General features: G+C 42.1%; 1 protein-coding gene and 1 gene segment (V, D, J or C); both read left to right on the plus strand.

Moving 5' to 3' along the window:
- LOC146813330 (T cell receptor beta constant 2-like) overlaps positions 1–17920 on the plus strand; it is a 934578-nt gene that overhangs the window by 697023 nt on the left and 219635 nt on the right.
- LOC146813342 (anionic trypsin-like) lies at positions 425–16187 on the plus strand. The gene is made up of 5 exons (XM_085620156.1): positions 425–488; positions 5135–5294; positions 7781–8034; positions 11323–11459; positions 15954–16187. The coding sequence occupies exons 1-5, from the start codon at positions 449–451 to the stop codon at positions 16101–16103; spliced, it is 741 nt and encodes a 246-aa protein (XP_085476282.1). The 5' UTR covers positions 425–448; the 3' UTR covers positions 16104–16187.

Here is a 17920-nt window from a genome sequence, read left to right on the forward strand (position 1 = left end):
ATAGAGATGAAAAATATTTGAGGAGAAATTATTCTCAAACATTTATTTGTGGAAAAATAACCCCACGGTCAAAGATTTACAAATGTTGCAAACTTTATATTTTTGAAAAATTGCAAGAGTTGTGACATTTGTAAGTCATCCTTGAGCAGGATTGAGTTTTCAAAATCCCAAAGGTCACACTACATGCAATGCTTAAAGCTGTTTCCACCCACTGCCTTTCATCTAGATCATGTTGCATATCAAATAGTTCTTGGATTCCCCTGCAGCAAGGTCTGCCAGGAGCTGACATGACATGAAAAATCACTCAATTTAATCAAACTAAATCGTGCCAGGGAAACTGAGCAGATGGAGAAGACCTTGAGTGACTGATATGGAATTGTTTCTCTGGTATAAATACTCCATCCTTCTTCAGGCATGTCTATCCCTGCTAAGTAGACTCCCAGCAATCATGCATCATTTCCTGCTATTCGCCTTCCTGGGGGCAGCTGGTGAGTTAATTCAATGCTAATATTTAATGAAACTTTTAAAAAGTTCCCCTTTGTTTTGAGATGACTCTATTCTCACCCTATTTGCAGAGGCGTAGCATGTTCAATAATGTTAGGGGTGTGAATAGAAGTTTTTCCAAGAAGGAATGAGGTGTATGCAACGAAAAGGATAGCGCAGGCTGGCTCTACTGGAGGGATTGTAGCGGGCAGGGTTAGGGGTGTTAGTTTCCAGTTATTTGGAAGAGTAAGGCCAGCCAGTGAAGGGCCTATGTCAGATAGTCTGTAAGATGCTGTCCATTCTAGTCCAGTTCCTCCTCAGAGCAGTGTAGGGCAGAGAAGCCCAGGAGACCATGCTAGCATCATGCTTCAGCAGAGCAGGCGTGGGATTGGCAGCGACAACAGGTCTTGTAGTAACCCAGGCCCAGCAGAAGGCCACCCTTGGAAGAAGAGTGGAATCAGGGATAGTAGGCTATGAAAAAAATGCAAAACAGTAGACAAAATGCTGCAGAATATTATAACATAAAGCACCTAAAACTAAAACTCCAGGAAAGAAAAGTTTGAAACTACCTGGAGCATACAAACCTTGTACATTCTGGTGAGCTACACAACAAAGAACCAGTAAGTCCTCATACTCTCTCCCTTTTAATTCAACATATAGAAATGGTATCACAAATCTGAGGATATGAACAAGATGTTTGGAGTAGTCTGCTGAAGGACATCGAAGTTTGTATCATTTCACTGGGGTGTATGGTTGTCCTTTGCTTGGCTTCTCCTCGTCAGTCCATTTCCTAATTGTTTGTCTTTAATGTCAGTGTGTGTGGATATAGTGGGTTTATTTTTACTGTTCCTCAATGGATTTTTTGATTATTGACAGGTTTATCTTTGTTAATTTAACATGAAAGAATGTTCTGCTGAGAGAGCAAACACTTAGACAGCTGTATGGCTTTGAGTTGTATTGTGCATATAATGGTGACAGGAATTGTGTACTGTTGTAGTAGGGTGACGTGTCAGCATGGCTTAAGCCAGATGCACCACTGATCTGTGAATCATCTCACTATTTGAATGACTGTCAGCTGATTGGTTGACCCAGGAGCTGTCTCCGCACCATGGTGACGTGGCAGGACACCATGGTGTGATGACTTTAAGGGAAACAACCACATGAAGGGTGGATAGACCAGGCTGAGGCAGAAAGAGGATGGAGGTCACCAATTCCAAGGTAGCCTCCAGGTACCACCTGCTGTGCAGCAGCTGATGAGGGGTATTTAGGGAGACACCAAAGGAAAGCACTGAGTGGATGCAAATGCTACACAAGGGTTTCTGTAACAAGAGCCTTTACGCACTAAGCTATCTTAACTAGACTACGAATGTGAGTTCTAACATTACATGCAATTCTCTGGTCAGGTATATCAGGCATCCAAGCTATTCTAGGAGGATTGAATCTGTGACTATTAATATGGCTAATATTTTCATGCCAAGTCAAATAAAATAAATCACAGAAATCATCACAAGTATTCAACCTCTTTAAGTGTAAACTTAAAGCAGGAATTCCAAGATGAAAGCACGTCAGAAGTATTTCAGAGCTGTCTAGACTATTTTTAATAGTTTAATGCAAACAGAGGCAGAGAAATTGTTTCAGTGGGGTTTACTATCTAAGTACCATCTCCTTGCTCCTCCATAACCTCAGCATACACAGACATGTCAAGCATTCTTCACTGAGAAAGGTGCCAACCCTCCCACAGGTCTTCCAATAAGACAGGTACGACGAATGAAGTCTCACACACATGCTTAGAACCCCCAGCGAGCGGCACACCCATGACACATTCAGGCAGATATACAATAGGGTACATGAATAATACTTCTGGAACATGAGAGAACAAGCTTCCCTCCCTTACAGAATGGATACAGCACTCCATCAGCAATGCGGTGTCACTCATTGAGCAGGAACAGCCAGGCTTACCTGTGCAAGCTTCCCATCTTCAGAGAAGAAATATACCATAGCATCCATCAACAGACACAGCTGGACATCAGCAATGCAGTGTCACTCATTGAGCAGGAACAGCCAGGCTTACCTGTGCAAGCTTCCCATCTTCAGAGCAGAAATATACCATAGCATCCATCAACAGACACAGCACTCCATCAGCAATGCAGTGTCACTCATTGAGCAGGAACAGCCAGGCTTACCTGTGCAAGCTTCCCATCTTCAGAGAAGAAATATACCATAGCATCCATCAACAGACACAGCACTCCATCAGCAATGCAGTGTCACTCATTGAGCAGGAACAGCCAGGCTTACCTGTGCAAGCTTCCCATCTTCAGAAAAGAAATATACCATAGCATCCATCAACAGACACAGCTGGACATCAGCAATGCAGACTTCGAGCAGTCATGGAACAGGCACCATATGAGCAGACATGGAAGCTTCCTCCTTCACAGAAGAGGTGCAGCACAATAACAGCAGTGGGAGAATCCCTCCCTGACACTACAGCAGCAGTACAAACTTCCTACTGTCACAGAACAGGCAAAGCACATGAAGTATCAGAGAAGCCTCCTCTCTCAAATAACAGTACAGCAAAGTCTGCAGCATCACAGCAAACATCCTGGCCTGTTTGATGTGTATGTTTCAGTATGGTTGTATGGATGGGTAAGTGAATTGATGGTTGAGCAACTGAGATGGTTAAGTATAGCAAGTTGAGGGTAGACATCTGTCATTTCAGTACCAAGATGCCCCATGGGTGAACGTGTGTTTACAAGTACATGTTATATCATGTTTTGCCTGGACCTTTCAATGGTTTGTACATGAGTAAATGGATGGAGATGTGGGTGAAGATGTCAGTAGGAGGCTGGATGGCTCATGACTTTATGCTTTTAAGAATGAAAAACTTGTGTTGAATGGATTTATGCGAATGTCACCCATTTTTCCATCTGCCTCAATTGGAATATTCGTATTGGAATATTCCATCGATGGTTCTATTGGGTTACAAAATCTGGGTTTTCTGAGTCCTTCATACATTGCATATTAAAATCGTCAGTTAAGAGCCACTTTGCTGATGGTTATGTATTGAGTAAATTTGTAAGTATTTGTGCTATTTGGCTTAGAACCACTTTTTTGTGAGAAGTGAGGATTCATGTAAATCTTCAGAAACAGAAGGGAGCTGAATGTTGCATTAATTAGGAATGTTACGACTACATGTACCAAGAGTTTTTGTGATTGCAAATAGGCGGATTTGCAGAATCGGCCTGTTTACGGACGTAAAAAGACTTTTTCATATGCGCAAGACCTATTTGCAATTCGGTAACCTATTACCAACTCACAAATTGGGTTTGCGATTCCGTATTAGGAAGGGACATGTTTAGGGCATCCCTTTCTAAAACCCAGTTGCACTGGGATGTTTGAATGTTTTGCCATCGAAATGTGGTCGCAAAACATTTGCATTTGGTAACCCATTCGCAAATGTGAAGAGGTGCCCAAGGGATCCCTTCCCTTTGTGAATGTTTGTAAACACATGTTTTACAAGCAGACAGTGGTCTCAGGGAGCACTGCCTACTCTTAAAAATAAAAAAGAAAACATTTTGTTTTTCTTTTTTAAATGCATCCCGTTATCTTTTGAGGGAAACAGGCTGCGTTTAAAAAAAATTATTGCAGGCCGCCATCACTGTGATTTAAGCGATTCCCAGTGGGTCACAAACCGATCCCTACCTCATTAATATTCATAAGTTAGGTCAATTTGCAAACCACTGGGAATTGCAAAATGTAGGAAAGACATATTTGTACATTGGTGTTTGAGATTACCAAAGGCCGGATCGCAAAAATGTGTTATTCGGTAATCGCAAATAATTACCTTTGTACATGTGACCCAAGACTCTGTCATAACGGTAACAGATATCCTGTAAGCTGAAATATAAATCCCATAGGACATAATGAGATTTATATTTCAGCGGATGGGATATACGTCACCGTTGCGACAGGGTCACCTGTCCATTGAGATCTAAATAAGGCCCAAAGACTGAAAATTAGTAATGTTTTGCTGAAAGCTGTTTCAAAAAGATAAAATTTTGCCGTTTGTTTCCACGAACAGCGGGCAATAGTGGATTTTTATAGCGACTTTAGGCAAAATATAGACAACCAAAATAACATCTACGTAAGTATATACAGCTACGGTATGTATAGACAGCTAATAATAGATTAACAATATGTAAATATTCAAGGTAAATAAAGATGAAGTTAAATTCCTTAAACCTATAATTACCTACATATACTTAATGTCACTATTTTTGGGTAATCGACAACTTCGTTATGACAATAATGTAGCACAATGTTTTTTCCAGAATATTCTGGTTCTTCGCATATGAAGCACCCTATGAGATATCCGGCGTTCTGATTGTGGGAATGACATTGGTTGGGGTGTTTTGAGGTTAGAGGGTCTCAATATGGTGCAATTTACAATTGATGGTAGATCTTTGCCTACTGAATTTCAGTGAAAGAAGCAGAGAATATAAGAGGAACCCATCAGGGGCAATCTGTGAAAATAGCTATAATTATTTTATTTTTTTACTTATTTTGGGACTAGCCATTTGAAATAGGTTGTCTGTGTACATAGATTGATTCTCTTGATTGACCAACCCTACATTCTCACGGCCTTTGTTTCCAGTTGCCTTTTCTTTCGAAGATGACGACAAAATCGTCGGAGGGTACACCTGTCCCGAAAACTCTGTCCCCTACCAGGCGTCTCTGAACTCTGGCTACCACTTCTGCGGTGGGTCTGTGATCAACAGCGAATGGGTGGTCTCCGCCGCTCACTGCTACAAATCGTAAGTCATAGGGCCACACTACAGAACAATAATTAAAATAATGTTCATTTTTAAAAGCTTTGCACAGCCACCAGCCAACAAAGATATCTTAGCATGGAGTACTATCAAGCACATGATGGGGCATGATGAACTTTTTTTCAGAAAAAAACTAATTAAATGACCTTAAAAAGGAAAAAAAAGGCAGTTGGATCAGCCCACTTTGAGAAAATATTTCAGGCTCTACAGTGTGAAGCCAGCATGACCTTCTGACCTCAACATGTGTTTACAATGCATTTTGGTTACGGTGGGTTGCAGATTCGGCAATCGATTACTGTATTAAGCAGTCAATTTACAATAAGGGCAAGTGCTATGAATTCCCAATTTTTCATGCAACATAGGCTGTGCTGTATTGCTTGAAAGGGAAACCAAAGAAGTGCTCCATATCAAGTAAGATACAGCACATTTCTGCTGTCTCCTAGCCCTGGCACACTGTATGCTGCCTAGCACCAATGCAGCACCCTTACACCATGGCATGCGGGGGTTTGTGTTAGAGAGGATTGTTTCTGAGCAAGAAGGAACACGTTCCTGCAGATAAACAGTTCTTATATGCATATTACTCCTTCGATGTGTGCTGCAGAATTCCGCACGCATAGAACGAGGAAGTAATGTGGAGACTCAAAGCTATTTCTTCTCTTTACACCTGATTTAGAGAGGAGTAGCTTTTAGACACATTCCCAGGTTTACTAGCTTTAGTAAATCTGGGATTGTGCCAAAATACCATGCCTGGATGCATAGGAACACCCATGCTTCACCCATGGAACGCCTTCCCAAGGAAATGGCAGGTAATGCAAGGAATGGCTATAAGCTGTCTTGCATTCTTTTTGGGGAAAGACCCACTGAAAGCCACACAAGCCTGATTTGCATGGCTTTCTAAATCACAAATAACCTGTGTGGGGCATCCACAATGAAAATGTTACTAAATCTTCCCCTCGATGTAGACGGAAACCACAATTTATGTAAGTATCTTGAGGGTAATGACCAATCTACTTTAGATTATATCAAGGAAGGGGTTTAGAGGTGAAATTGACTTGTTTAGCTGCATAATTGCTGTTTTGGCAAACAAGTCCAAGAATTGCAAAGATCATTTCTCCCTTTAAATCAGAAGTAAATAAGATTTACCACTTCTGTACTTCATAAGGAGGGTGTAGAAAGTCACAGACCAAAGGGTCAAGCAAACACAATGCTAAGCCATGATCTTTCTTAGTCAGCCTTGTAGCAACCGTGGCTACCCATGGTCTGGCCATGAAAACAGAAACAGGGAAAGGCAGATTAGGGCTACCTCTGTGAGTAGCAACCCAGAAGGTCAGGCCTGTGGTACTATCTACTGTGCAACCTAAATAGGAACTGATCAAAGCTCCTACATGCTTCAAGATGGCCACCTTCAAGTTATTCAAATAATGAACTGTGATAGGAAAGTATTAGCCACTGTATGCTGTGTAGTTTTAATACAATGGCAAGCACTTCGCTATTGCAGTATGTAGCAAACACAGGAGGGCAGGACAGTAACCCTTCAAATGCCAGGGTGTCTATGTACTCCCCCAGCCGCTTTACTGAAGGTTTGCACAGACACTGAAGAAACATATAGGGAAACTTTCATTGACATTTGAGAGGTAAAGATATATCTATATACACACACACACACACACACGCACATGCATGCACGCACCCACACACACACACACACACACTGTTTGGCAGTATTGGCAACAGACTTTGTTAAATATACACACTGGTCATAATGGCAGGGAGGAGTTTTAGGGATGTTCTCTGGCTAACATGCCCAGTTATCTGTGGTAAGGCAGTCTTCCACTCAGGGAGCATGCTACGGAAATCCAACATATGCATTTTTGCAACCAGCCTCTGTGCTATGATAATATCTTAGTGGGCATGAGCCAACAATCTTCAAACCTCTGCTGTGCAAATATAAGCATATTTCCTCATTTCATGACAATCTTACTTAGGAAGGGGAAGATTATGTAGATTTTATCAATTCCAGACCCTTTTTACACCAACATTTCCAGATCTCAAAGGTTAGGGTGGTCACCTCACTCCATGACATTTCAGACATTATTTTCAGTCCTGGGCTTTTCACTTGCAAATAACTGGTATTAAATCTTACTCAAATGTGTTAGTCCAATTAGTTCAATGGATGCAAAACAACCCAAGGCTAGAATCATTGTCCAGAATGACATGGAGTGAGGTCGTCACCTTCTCAAAGTTCCTATGTGTCCCCATGTAATACACCAACACATCATAACCCATCTGACAAGTGAGAACATGCTCACTGCAAATGCAAACTCTGACATTGGTGAAACATTGCACCCCTATAATCCAGCTCCACAGGCCCCCAGCTATAGATACATTTTTAAAGGCGAATGATAATGCTCATGAACTGTCTATCTTTTATATCAAAGAAATACTTTTTAAGCTTTCAATCCTCTCTGTAGCCGTATCCAGGTCAGACTGGGTGAACATAACATTGAAGTCATCGAAGGCAGTGAAGTGTTCATCGACTCCGCCAAAGTGATCAGGCATCCGAACTACAACTCCTGGACCATTGACAACGACATCATGCTGATCAAGCTGTCTTCGCCCGCCACCTTCAGCGCACGCGTCCAGTCAATCCCCCTGCCCACCAGTTGCGCACCGGCTGGAACTGACTGTCTGATCTCAGGATGGGGCAACACCCTCAGCAGTGGCAGTGAGTACACCCTACTTAATCTTAAATTCAGAGTATCTCTTTAGAAAAATTATCTTAATTGTTATTTTTAAGCTGGTAACATACAAAACAGCAAACAATGCTAAAGTTTCTGTGCCTAACATTGGTAAATGCAAATATAACATACCTGAACGTAAATTAGATCTGCTCCATCAAGTGTATCTGAGCTGATGTTGTCATGGTTGTAAGTGTGCAGATAACCATTAAATTGTGGACCTTCTGTCAGTGGCTGAAGTGAAGTCTGAACAGGCTCAGGTCAGAGGGACTCCCAGTGCAGCAGTTGTGATGTGAAGGATCATGTTTTTTTTTCTCCATCATGTTTGCTTCAGACTGGTCTCCTGCTACACATGTTTCTCTGATTCCTTAACATGCGAGAAGCCTCTCTTGCCTGAATTTGTGGCCTGCCCAGAGCCAAACAGTCCATAATTCCATGAGTCACCTTCTCCTCTCCAGCCCTGGCTTAAGGATTACGGATCCCCAGTAAATGAGCCAAGTTCTGAAGCTCACAAAGCAGTATCCAGCTTTGATATTATTCTTGATGCCCCCTCCACAATCGGTGGTACAAACCAAAGATGAGTGCATGGCCCAGAACAGTCACTAACAAGAGGGGAATTCAGACCCCTTATACGGGTGGATTAAGTAAACCGCACCCGCAGCAGCGACTGCTTCCTCTATTATGTCTGTTGTTGTCAAAGCAGCACACCATACGCTAAAAGGTCAGACAATCACCAGTCTTTTTCAGTTTGTGCACTGCTGTGAGCATGGCTTTACACTCATTTGACCTCATACAAGCATCATGCAGGGGCGGATCCTGCCTTAGGGCATTGGGGCGTTGCCCCACTAATATTTGACCCCCTTAACCCCAGTACATGTGAATAAATATACACAGTAAAGCACACTTATAATGATTGAAACTGATTCAAAAAGCGTGACTCACAAGTCAGCATTCAGCCGCTGGCATTGCAGCACCTCTGAAGTGGTTGGGGCTTCAATCAATTTGATAGACAGGCACACATGGGTCGCTGGCAGCGAACGCATGGCACTTTGGCCACAAAGTGCGCATGTTAAGTTGGACGGCTTCCTTTCTCCGGCCAGCCCGACATGTGCACTAGAGGCTTCTCCACTGAGCACATTAGTGAACAGGGTTGTTCAAAGCCGCAGACTCCCAGTCTCACTAATGAGCAGTGAATTTGTCTGCTCAAGTCAATCCTGGTGCTACGCAACAGCAAGGGATCAGCAACTACTGGCTGAGAAATACGGTTGCTGGGGCCTTGACTAGGCCTCTAGTGCACAGTTTGTGTACGTGGAGCCACGGGGTGGGAGGTTCTGCCCATGGAGCAATGACCAATCAATGTAATGGCTTATTTTTAAGCTGTGCAGTGACTGGCTGTCCTGCCATTGGTGGGCTACTCTAGGCCATGGCCTGTCTCTCCCTCTCCCCCTCTCGGCAAGTGAGCAGGACAGAGTCAGAGCACACCTGTGACCTTACAGCTGCTGTGGCCTGGCCGGCTCAAGTCGAGCCTTGTGTGACTGCAATCGCCACCATGAAGATCCGACTCCAGAGTCGACTGGACAGTCAGTGGGCTTGGGTCACCAGCAGCCGGCCAGTGCCACTTAATGCTGATCAAAAGTAAGTGGCACAAATTATTGTGTAAAAATGTAATATTGTCATTGTGTATCTTAAGTGGAAGTGGAACTGGATAAAGGAAGGCAGTGATGGTGTCTCGGCGAGTGTTTAGTGGGGATGGGGAGGAGAAGCAATGTGAGGTTGGGTTCGGTAACGTTCGCTGAGGTTGGTGGTTTGGTCGGGTCATCTCATAAAAATTGTGAGTATGGAAAAGTTTAAGAGTTGGTTTAAAACTTCCTCCTGTGTCTCTCCACCTATAAGATCAGTGTGTCTTTGTGTCTGTCTCCTCTCCTCTCTGGAGTCTGGATACCTGTGGCTTTTGTCACCCTATAAATTATAACTCAACTTTAAGAGCCTAAAGCAGTCTCTAACTTCCACTATGTGCCAAGCTAGAGCATTAATGACATAGCAGGAACTCTAGGCCAACATTATTCATCATTTCTATAATTTTTAGCATGTTATCGAGTGCTAATAGTTTGACAAAATGGAAATGACATGTCCAAAATGTTTGCCAAAACCACCTGCGTCCACTGTGCCCCCAATTTAAGCAAACTGTGAACAAACCACAAAAAAACAGCTGTCGGTGGCACAAATGTTATCTGTGCCCTGAGTTGACAACAATGCTTACAGAAAATTTTGTGTACGTTTTGTAGTGTGGAAATCCCAGCTCTGCTGGGTTTAGTATAGATCAAAGCGTAATTTGGGTAATTAATGATACGCACAGCACAGTGTCACCATTACAGATGAATACGCAAGGGGAAAACCCAGTGCAGAGCGATATCTCCTCAGGTTGACCTGCTGCCGGTATCGTCCCCGTATAATCATTGATTTTGCGTCACTTGACGTGCATAGAAACCTGGGTTGCCATTGGTCTATCGCTGGAAATCGAGGGTTACATAAATCAGACTGCGCAGAGCGTACTGGTCTGCTGAGTAGATTTTGTTTAACAGATTTCTTAGAGCAGAGCGATGCAGTACATATGAGCACTGACTGCACATATCACTGTCAGGAGGCTGCTTGGTTGGTTGTATTTTCATGTATTAACTTGGGGAATGAGACCAAAGGTGCTATCGTAGTATTGTCACTTAGTTTGGCCAATAAGAACAAGGATGCATGGCGTGACTTGAACACGTTTAATAACTTGCTCACAGGAGAACTCGCTTTTTGGTCTTGTTTTCATTATCATACGAAATCTCTTTATTGATGTCATACCTACACTTTCACAATTGCCTTCGTAACCTTCTCGCTGTCTCAAATTTGCTTGAAAATGCACCATTTGCCCACTCTTGTGTCAAAAAGGTTTTGGGGTGGGGGGACCCCCACAAATCCCTCTAATGGCGGTCGGGCTCGCTCGCTACGCTCATTCGCAGCATGTCACTCATCCTGAACTTTTATGCTCACCAGTTTCAAATGTCACCAACCGCCACTGTGAGCATAGCTCAATCGACATTATGAGTTGTAATATTTGTATTTATTATTTTAAATATTCAACCATATGTATCTGGTGAAGAAGATCTAAAATCCACAGTCTGTTTTCACTAAATTTCTCTTTCTTTCAAATGGATGAACACATAAACTAAGTAATTGCTTGCAAGGTTTAATGCTCTCAGATTGAGTAAACTTACCACCATCCTCTTCTGCAGCTAACTACCCAGATCTCCTCCAGTGCGTCAACGCTCCAATCCTCACTGACAAACAGTGCCGTGATGCATATCCTGGTGAAATCTCCGATAACATGATCTGTGTGGGATACTTGGAGGGAGGCAAAGATTCATGCCAGGTAAGAGGTACCCTAGGGGAGGTTTTACTCCAAATGTAAGTGGCCCCTACTCTGCATTTGGTTCACATAATCAGGAATGAAGATTTTTTTGTTTGCGAACATCAAAACTGTGCCAGGAGGGTGGAGTTTAGGCATTTGCAAATCCAAGGATAGGGGTGGATTTGTGGGTGTTCTGGCAAACGGGCTGCTAGAAAAGTAAGTAAGCACCCAAAAACCTGTCCATTTCAAGGTATATTCCCTCTCTGAAAAGATTTGCAGCCTTAGTCCTGTTACTAGTAATAGCAAGTATATTTTATGTTGGGAATTAGGAGGGAACACCTGATACTCAGTGAAGCTGTAGTGATATTTTTTTCTAGAGGTTTGTACATGTTTAATTAGACAGGAGATTGTAATGACATTTCAAGAACAATCCCTAGGGCAGCATAATTATATCTCTGCAGGTGAAGCACTGGCTCAATGAGGGCAGGATATTAAGATGCAGGGATTTGTGAGTTTCTGCTGTCATTGTTATAACAGCTAAACGCAAACGATGCAACTCATCTCTTTTACTACTTCAGAAAGTCCTACCCTAACCTAGGCACGAACTTTCACCGGTCCTCTGGGCAACTGAGTTTTTGAGAGACAGACTGGCTGATCAAAGCAGCCGGTCCATCTGTTACTTTGTCAATGGAAACACAGCCTCAATTTCAAAGCGGGACAGAGATCCCATTGCAGGAGTGTGTAGTGACTTACTGCCCCACCTCCAGAGGGATGTCTGGAGTGGAGGGGTCCATAAGATTCAATTCCACACTGTAAAAGGGCACTTTTAGGGGATGCACTGTGGACTGGAGCACAGTAAGGACGACTTCAGCTGTTCCTTTGTCTGTACGTCTGTAATACTCTACAAGATAGAGGCAAAGTGCTCCATGCAAATGAGGGAGCAGCCCTTGAGACCACGCCTACACTACAGAAGAAGGGTGCACACGCCCCTTGAGCCCTTGGGGCTTTTAGAGTATTGTGGCCCGAAGTCTGGACCAAATATGTGATACAAGTCACCTAGAAGGCACGCATTTGGGTTACTACATCACTTGGGTCTTGCTAAGTTCGAAAAGTAGAAAACCTACTTCTCCTTGAGCCGAATCCATCCAAGACACTGCTTGTCTTGTGTCATCCACCAAACAGAGCATCAGCTTGGAACTGTGTGCCGCCAATGAAGGGTTATTGTCCCAGAGTGTAAGAAGCAAATTAGTGCTATTTTAGGTGCAGTAAGTAACAATGCATTTAATTTAGAATTTAGTACAAATGCTTGTTTCTATTCGACTCTATAAGGGCTAGAAATTCTTTAAACTTAAGTGTTGTGTTGCTCTTCATTTTCTGAGTTTCCACATTCTTAAAGTATGTCAGTACATGTGATTATTGTGTGGGCATGGACTTTGGGATATTCGTCTCCCTTGATCATTGGCATCTGTTCTGTTGATTAATTTATTTGATACTACATTGTTGATTAGGTAAGGTTGACATTTTTAATATTTACGCGAGGAGAACAAGAGGGGGTGGTCTCAAGGTATAGCGGCTTTAGATGAACTCCTCAATTTCCATTCCTAAGAAAGTAAAATAGTCATAGTAGGTGACTTTAATACAACATTTGAACCACTTGTCAGGAAGGAATGACCCCTCACTGAAGAGGAAGATGTCGAGTGGGGAGTCCCAAAGCTACAGCTTGCTCCCCTAAAGAAATGGACTGAGCTGGTAGATCAGATAAACTCTGTCTGTTTAGATAAAGGGCTTAGAGCACTAAATGGTAGGACTCCTCAAGATAAGTTAGGTCTTAACACATTCAAAAGTAAATAGTAAAAGTAGGATCGATTATATTCTCGTTAGCCTGAATCTCTGAATACTGTTGATGACATGGAGGTGAGAGATCGAATGGAAAGTGATCACAATCCTCTGTGTGTTGCTCTTAAACGGTGGTTACCTGAACAAGCGACCACCAGAGAGGCTGAATTACACTCCCACGATGTGTTCCTTACGAATAATATGAGAAGGTTTAAGTGGTCGAGTGTAGTTGAAGAGCTACAGGCCTTGGACAAAATAGCCAAGGAGGTTGACCAAGCTCTAGTAATGCTGAATAGCATAAATCTCAATAATACTAGTCTGGAGAATGTCACCCAGTCCATGATAGCTTTTTCCGACACTTGAGATCTTATGGTTTTTAAAGCACACAAGAAAAAGAAGGCAACTTATCAGAATTCCTGTCGATGCTACAACAGTGACTGCCGGCAGACAAGAGCCCTCCTAGGGAAGGCCATTAAAGGAGGGGACTTAACCGCAGTACATGCTGCTAGACAGGCATACAAAAACTCTATGGCCAAAGCAAAACGTTCCTGGGATGAAAAGAGATGGCAGGACTTGAAAGAGGCCAGCAATAAGAAAGATAGAAAGCACTTCTGGGCCATTTTTAAGTGGGACAGAGACTGTATTCCTGATTCCCCAACTAATCACGTTTCCCAGGAAGAGTGGGTAAAATACTTTGGACCACAATATGCATGTAGCACTTTGGAGTCGACAGTAGGTGCGACAAACTGTGTATTTTTTGTAGATGGAGCTTTCACTATTAATGATGTTGAAGTAGCCCTTTGTGCAGTCATTAGAGGGAGAGCCCCGGCCAAGATGGTATCCACGCTGACGTGTTTTTACACAACAAAGTCAAATGGGGAAAATACATCTTATTATTGGTTAACGCAATTGCGCGAGGAGCTCCCATACCGGACTCCTGGAAAGGGGTCGAAATAATCCCCGTGTATAAGAAAGTTGAAAATCCTTGCGGGGGAATTATCATCCCATCAGTCTGATTGACTCACTACAACAAATATTGGGGAGATTAATTCTTAACGAGATCCAGGACTGGGTTGATGAGCACAGTATATTGTCATCTCTGCAAGCTGGTTTTCGTGCCCATACGAGCACTATTGACCAGGTGTTTCGTTTGGTTTTACTATACTGGAAGGTGGTGGTTTTGTCAAAATTAAGTTCATCTGAAAATAAGTTCTTGTGAGGTATTTTTAATCTCCCACAAAGTACACCGCTCTGTCCTCTGTTCCACGATCTTGGGAGTAAACCTCTCCAGGATATTGCAAAGCTACGCACTGTGTTATACTGGCGTAGATTGTGGACAACACCGGAATTAAAACAATATGCTGAAGGTTTCATGGATATCATAAAAGCTGATACCTTTCATAAAATTAGTTGGTTGTGTGGTGTGAAAGATATTCTAGTTAAAATTGGAATGTCGACACTCTGGGACGAACCCACTATAGCCTGCTTTCCAACTAAGAAGGTTTTAAAAGAGAAATATTGGGAGATGGTCACTTTAAGTGTTTTTAGTGCCAGTGAAGCATCCTCTTTGACAGGAAAATTCTTGGAATTTAAACCCATCTCGACTTATGAACCTTACTGGAAGACTGTTACTAAACACTTAGACAGGAAGCTCTATTTTCAGCTGAGAGCAGGTTCGCTGCCCCTCACTTGTTTTAGTACTCGAGGTGGACTAAAACAAGTGAGATTAAGTGTCCTTGTTGCTCGGCCTCCAATGAAACTGTTGCGCATATGTTATTTGCCTGCCCAGCCTATGAAAATCCTCGTAGAGTATGGCTGAGGGCTGTATGCAAAATCCTGGGGACAAGATGCAGTTTGGCAGCTGAAAGAATATTGTGTACGAATACCTCATCCCCCTTATTCATAGCAGTTGCCATATACCTAGGATGGATGTGGATAATTAGGGCAAAGTCCATCGCTGTTTAAAATGTGCAACGTTAAACTGTGTTAATATATTTTTATTACCCATGAGTTTTAAAAAATATGCCCTGTCAAACAGGGCTTCTTATATTCATTGTTTTTTAGACTACTTGTTTATTTACCATATTTAAACGTTCCCCAATAGTATATCTCCTTTTTAATAGTGTTTATTATGAACTCTATAAATTTTGTCTACAAACCATTTTAAGCTATGAAATGATTGTGTCAGGTCTGACCAACTGTGAACTCTATGAATTTTGTTTACAAACTATTTTAAGCTATGAAATGATTGTGTCAGGTCTGACCAACTGTGAACTTTATGAATTTTGTTTACAAACTATTTTAAGCTATGAAATGATTGTGTCAGGTCTGACCAACTTCGAATTTAGAGTTTTGTCTCAGGAAATTATTGACTATTGGGGACATGTAAATTGTAATCATTGTCCAAATAGGCTTTTATATATAATTGAATGTCATTTTTATTGTAAATATTATAATTTTATGTGCTTTTATGACGATGTGTCGAATAAAGCTTGTTTGGACTGGACTGGACATTGTTGATCACTTTCCTGTACGTCTGCCTCTACTGAGAAAATAATACCACTTGTAAGACAGAGTAGTAACGTTGATTGATGTTCAACATAAGTTTGTTTTAACCCTGTTTAAAGCATCAACAGATCGATTAAAATGTTGTTTATTTAATCATTTCTTCTCTGTCAGGGTGACTCCGGTGGCCCGGTGGTCTGCAACGGCGAGCTCCAGGGGGTTGTCTCCTGGGGATACGGGTGCGCTCAGAAGAACTATCCTGGAGTCTACGCCAAGGTCTGCAACTACAACCAATGGATTGAAGACACTATGGCTGCTAACTAAATCTGTGTGACTTTATGCTATCTCACTTAGAACATACTTATTGTGAGTGAAGCAGATGATTGAAATAAAGCATATTAACTCTTACTTTTGTCTCTGCTCTCTTTACTATTAGCTTTTTGCAATTTTAAAGACTAGACCTTGGAAGACTGGAATTCCTATTCATATGTGGGAACGTACTAATATTTGGCTAAGATAACTGCAAAAATTCATGAAGATTTTTGCACTAGTAGGGTGTTCCAACAGGCTGTAGATTTTCTTGTTAAACTCCTGTTTTAGGATGAAATATTTTATTTAAAGAAAATACAGCTGCTTCATCTACAGCCCTAGCGTGTCAACGAGCATAGGCACTGTGAAAGACTGAAATATAGAACTTTACCCAACACTGAATATATCACTGAGAGAACACTCCAACACATATAGCAAGTGTGCAGCTGGGGAAGGTTGAAGGAAGGCACAGAGGTGTAACTCTTTACAGTTATAATATTGCACCTAAAATAGTAAACATGATGCCTTTAAACTTCTCATTTTAATCAGATTCTCTTGTAGGGCTCCTGAAGGCCTTTCAGTCTTTAACCCCTGCAAAGTTGCCATCCTGCAGAAGTCCTTCTTTTCAAATGGAAACTCTGGATTGGAAAGGGAAGTGATCCATTTGACTAAAATGTGCAAGATACTCCAAGAAATCGAATATTAGCAGCCCTCATGTATCCTCCACAAACTCCTGATGTGTTCACATGTGAATCAACGCAGGGTTTGCTTTTTTCTTGAATCCACTGAGATCCTCCTTAGCCTGTTCATACTCACAGACCACAGACTCCACCCAGGATGGTCCACTCTACCACCTCTTGTATTTTCTCTCGATTTTCAGGAATCTTTTGTTCAAAGGCACTGGAGCTGTGTTTATCAAAATTACTTTGCGGCCTATATTGAAAGTGATTTTTTGCAGGTCTTAGAATGCCATCAGATTAAGGGATCTGTTATCCAACCTCTTTACTTACTTCCCTCTAGTTATCATGCATCCTGCATCATCCACTAATTCAGTCTGCAATCCGGCAACAGATGTCTTTCAATTCTCACCATTCCCTCCTCTGTTTCTCCGAGTACAGATTGGGGAATATTCTCCAAGCAACTATTGTACTTTGGAATGTTAAAAGTATTGTTGTGTGACCACCTCTTTGAAAAAATAAGTCATCCAGCAAGCTGAGGATAGGCCATGTTTGACCTGTCTACTACAGTGGTGCTTTCCTCCCATCAGCTCTCTGCACTACAGGCCCAATCCGTTGGCCAGCCTTTTTAGGGCCCACTTTTTTAGCTAGGAAGTGTAAAATATCCCAGCCAGGCAAAACCTACCGCTCCCATCAGGGGCGGGTGATTACACACACTGTATAACCTGCGCTCATCCTTGGGTAGCTTGGCACTGCGCAGTCAGTCTTACCACAGAGGTAATGTGCAAAGAATTGGCACAGAATGTAATCACGATAAATATCTTGAGCATCACAAAAGAGGTTTCACAACCAATATATGTAAATAATGTTTGTATTCAACACACATAAAAATTTAACACACTATGAATATCATGTATTTCTGGGCATAAATCACACTTGGAATTATTACTAGCAGTACTAGGCCCAACTGTGTCGAATGACATCAGCAATATGCACACTTGGGAAAGATCCTATTTTATACCCCCCACCTCCCTTATGTGGTGCAGCACATTGTCCATTTTGGGCCCTCCCCAGCAATTTGTATAATTAAACAGTACACAGATAGAGGGTACACAATATCAGAAATATGAATATACACAGAATTATACCACAGAC

The sequence above is a fragment of the Triturus cristatus genome, chromosome 7 (genome assembly GCF_964204655.1).
Source record: "Triturus cristatus chromosome 7, aTriCri1.1, whole genome shotgun sequence".
NCBI classification, from domain to species: Eukaryota; Metazoa; Chordata; class Amphibia; order Caudata; family Salamandridae; genus Triturus; species Triturus cristatus.

Coding starts and splice junctions, on each gene's coding strand:
- LOC146813342 (XM_085620156.1), top strand. CDS start 449: ATGCATCATTTCCTGCTATTCGCCTTCCTGGGGGCAGCTG. Junction 8,035..11,322: donor CAACACCCTCAGCAGTGGCA/GTGAGTACACCC, acceptor CCTCTTCTGCAG/CTAACTACCCAGATCTCCTC. Junction 11,460..15,953: donor GAGGCAAAGATTCATGCCAG/GTAAGAGGTACC, acceptor CTTCTCTGTCAG/GGTGACTCCGGTGGCCCGGT.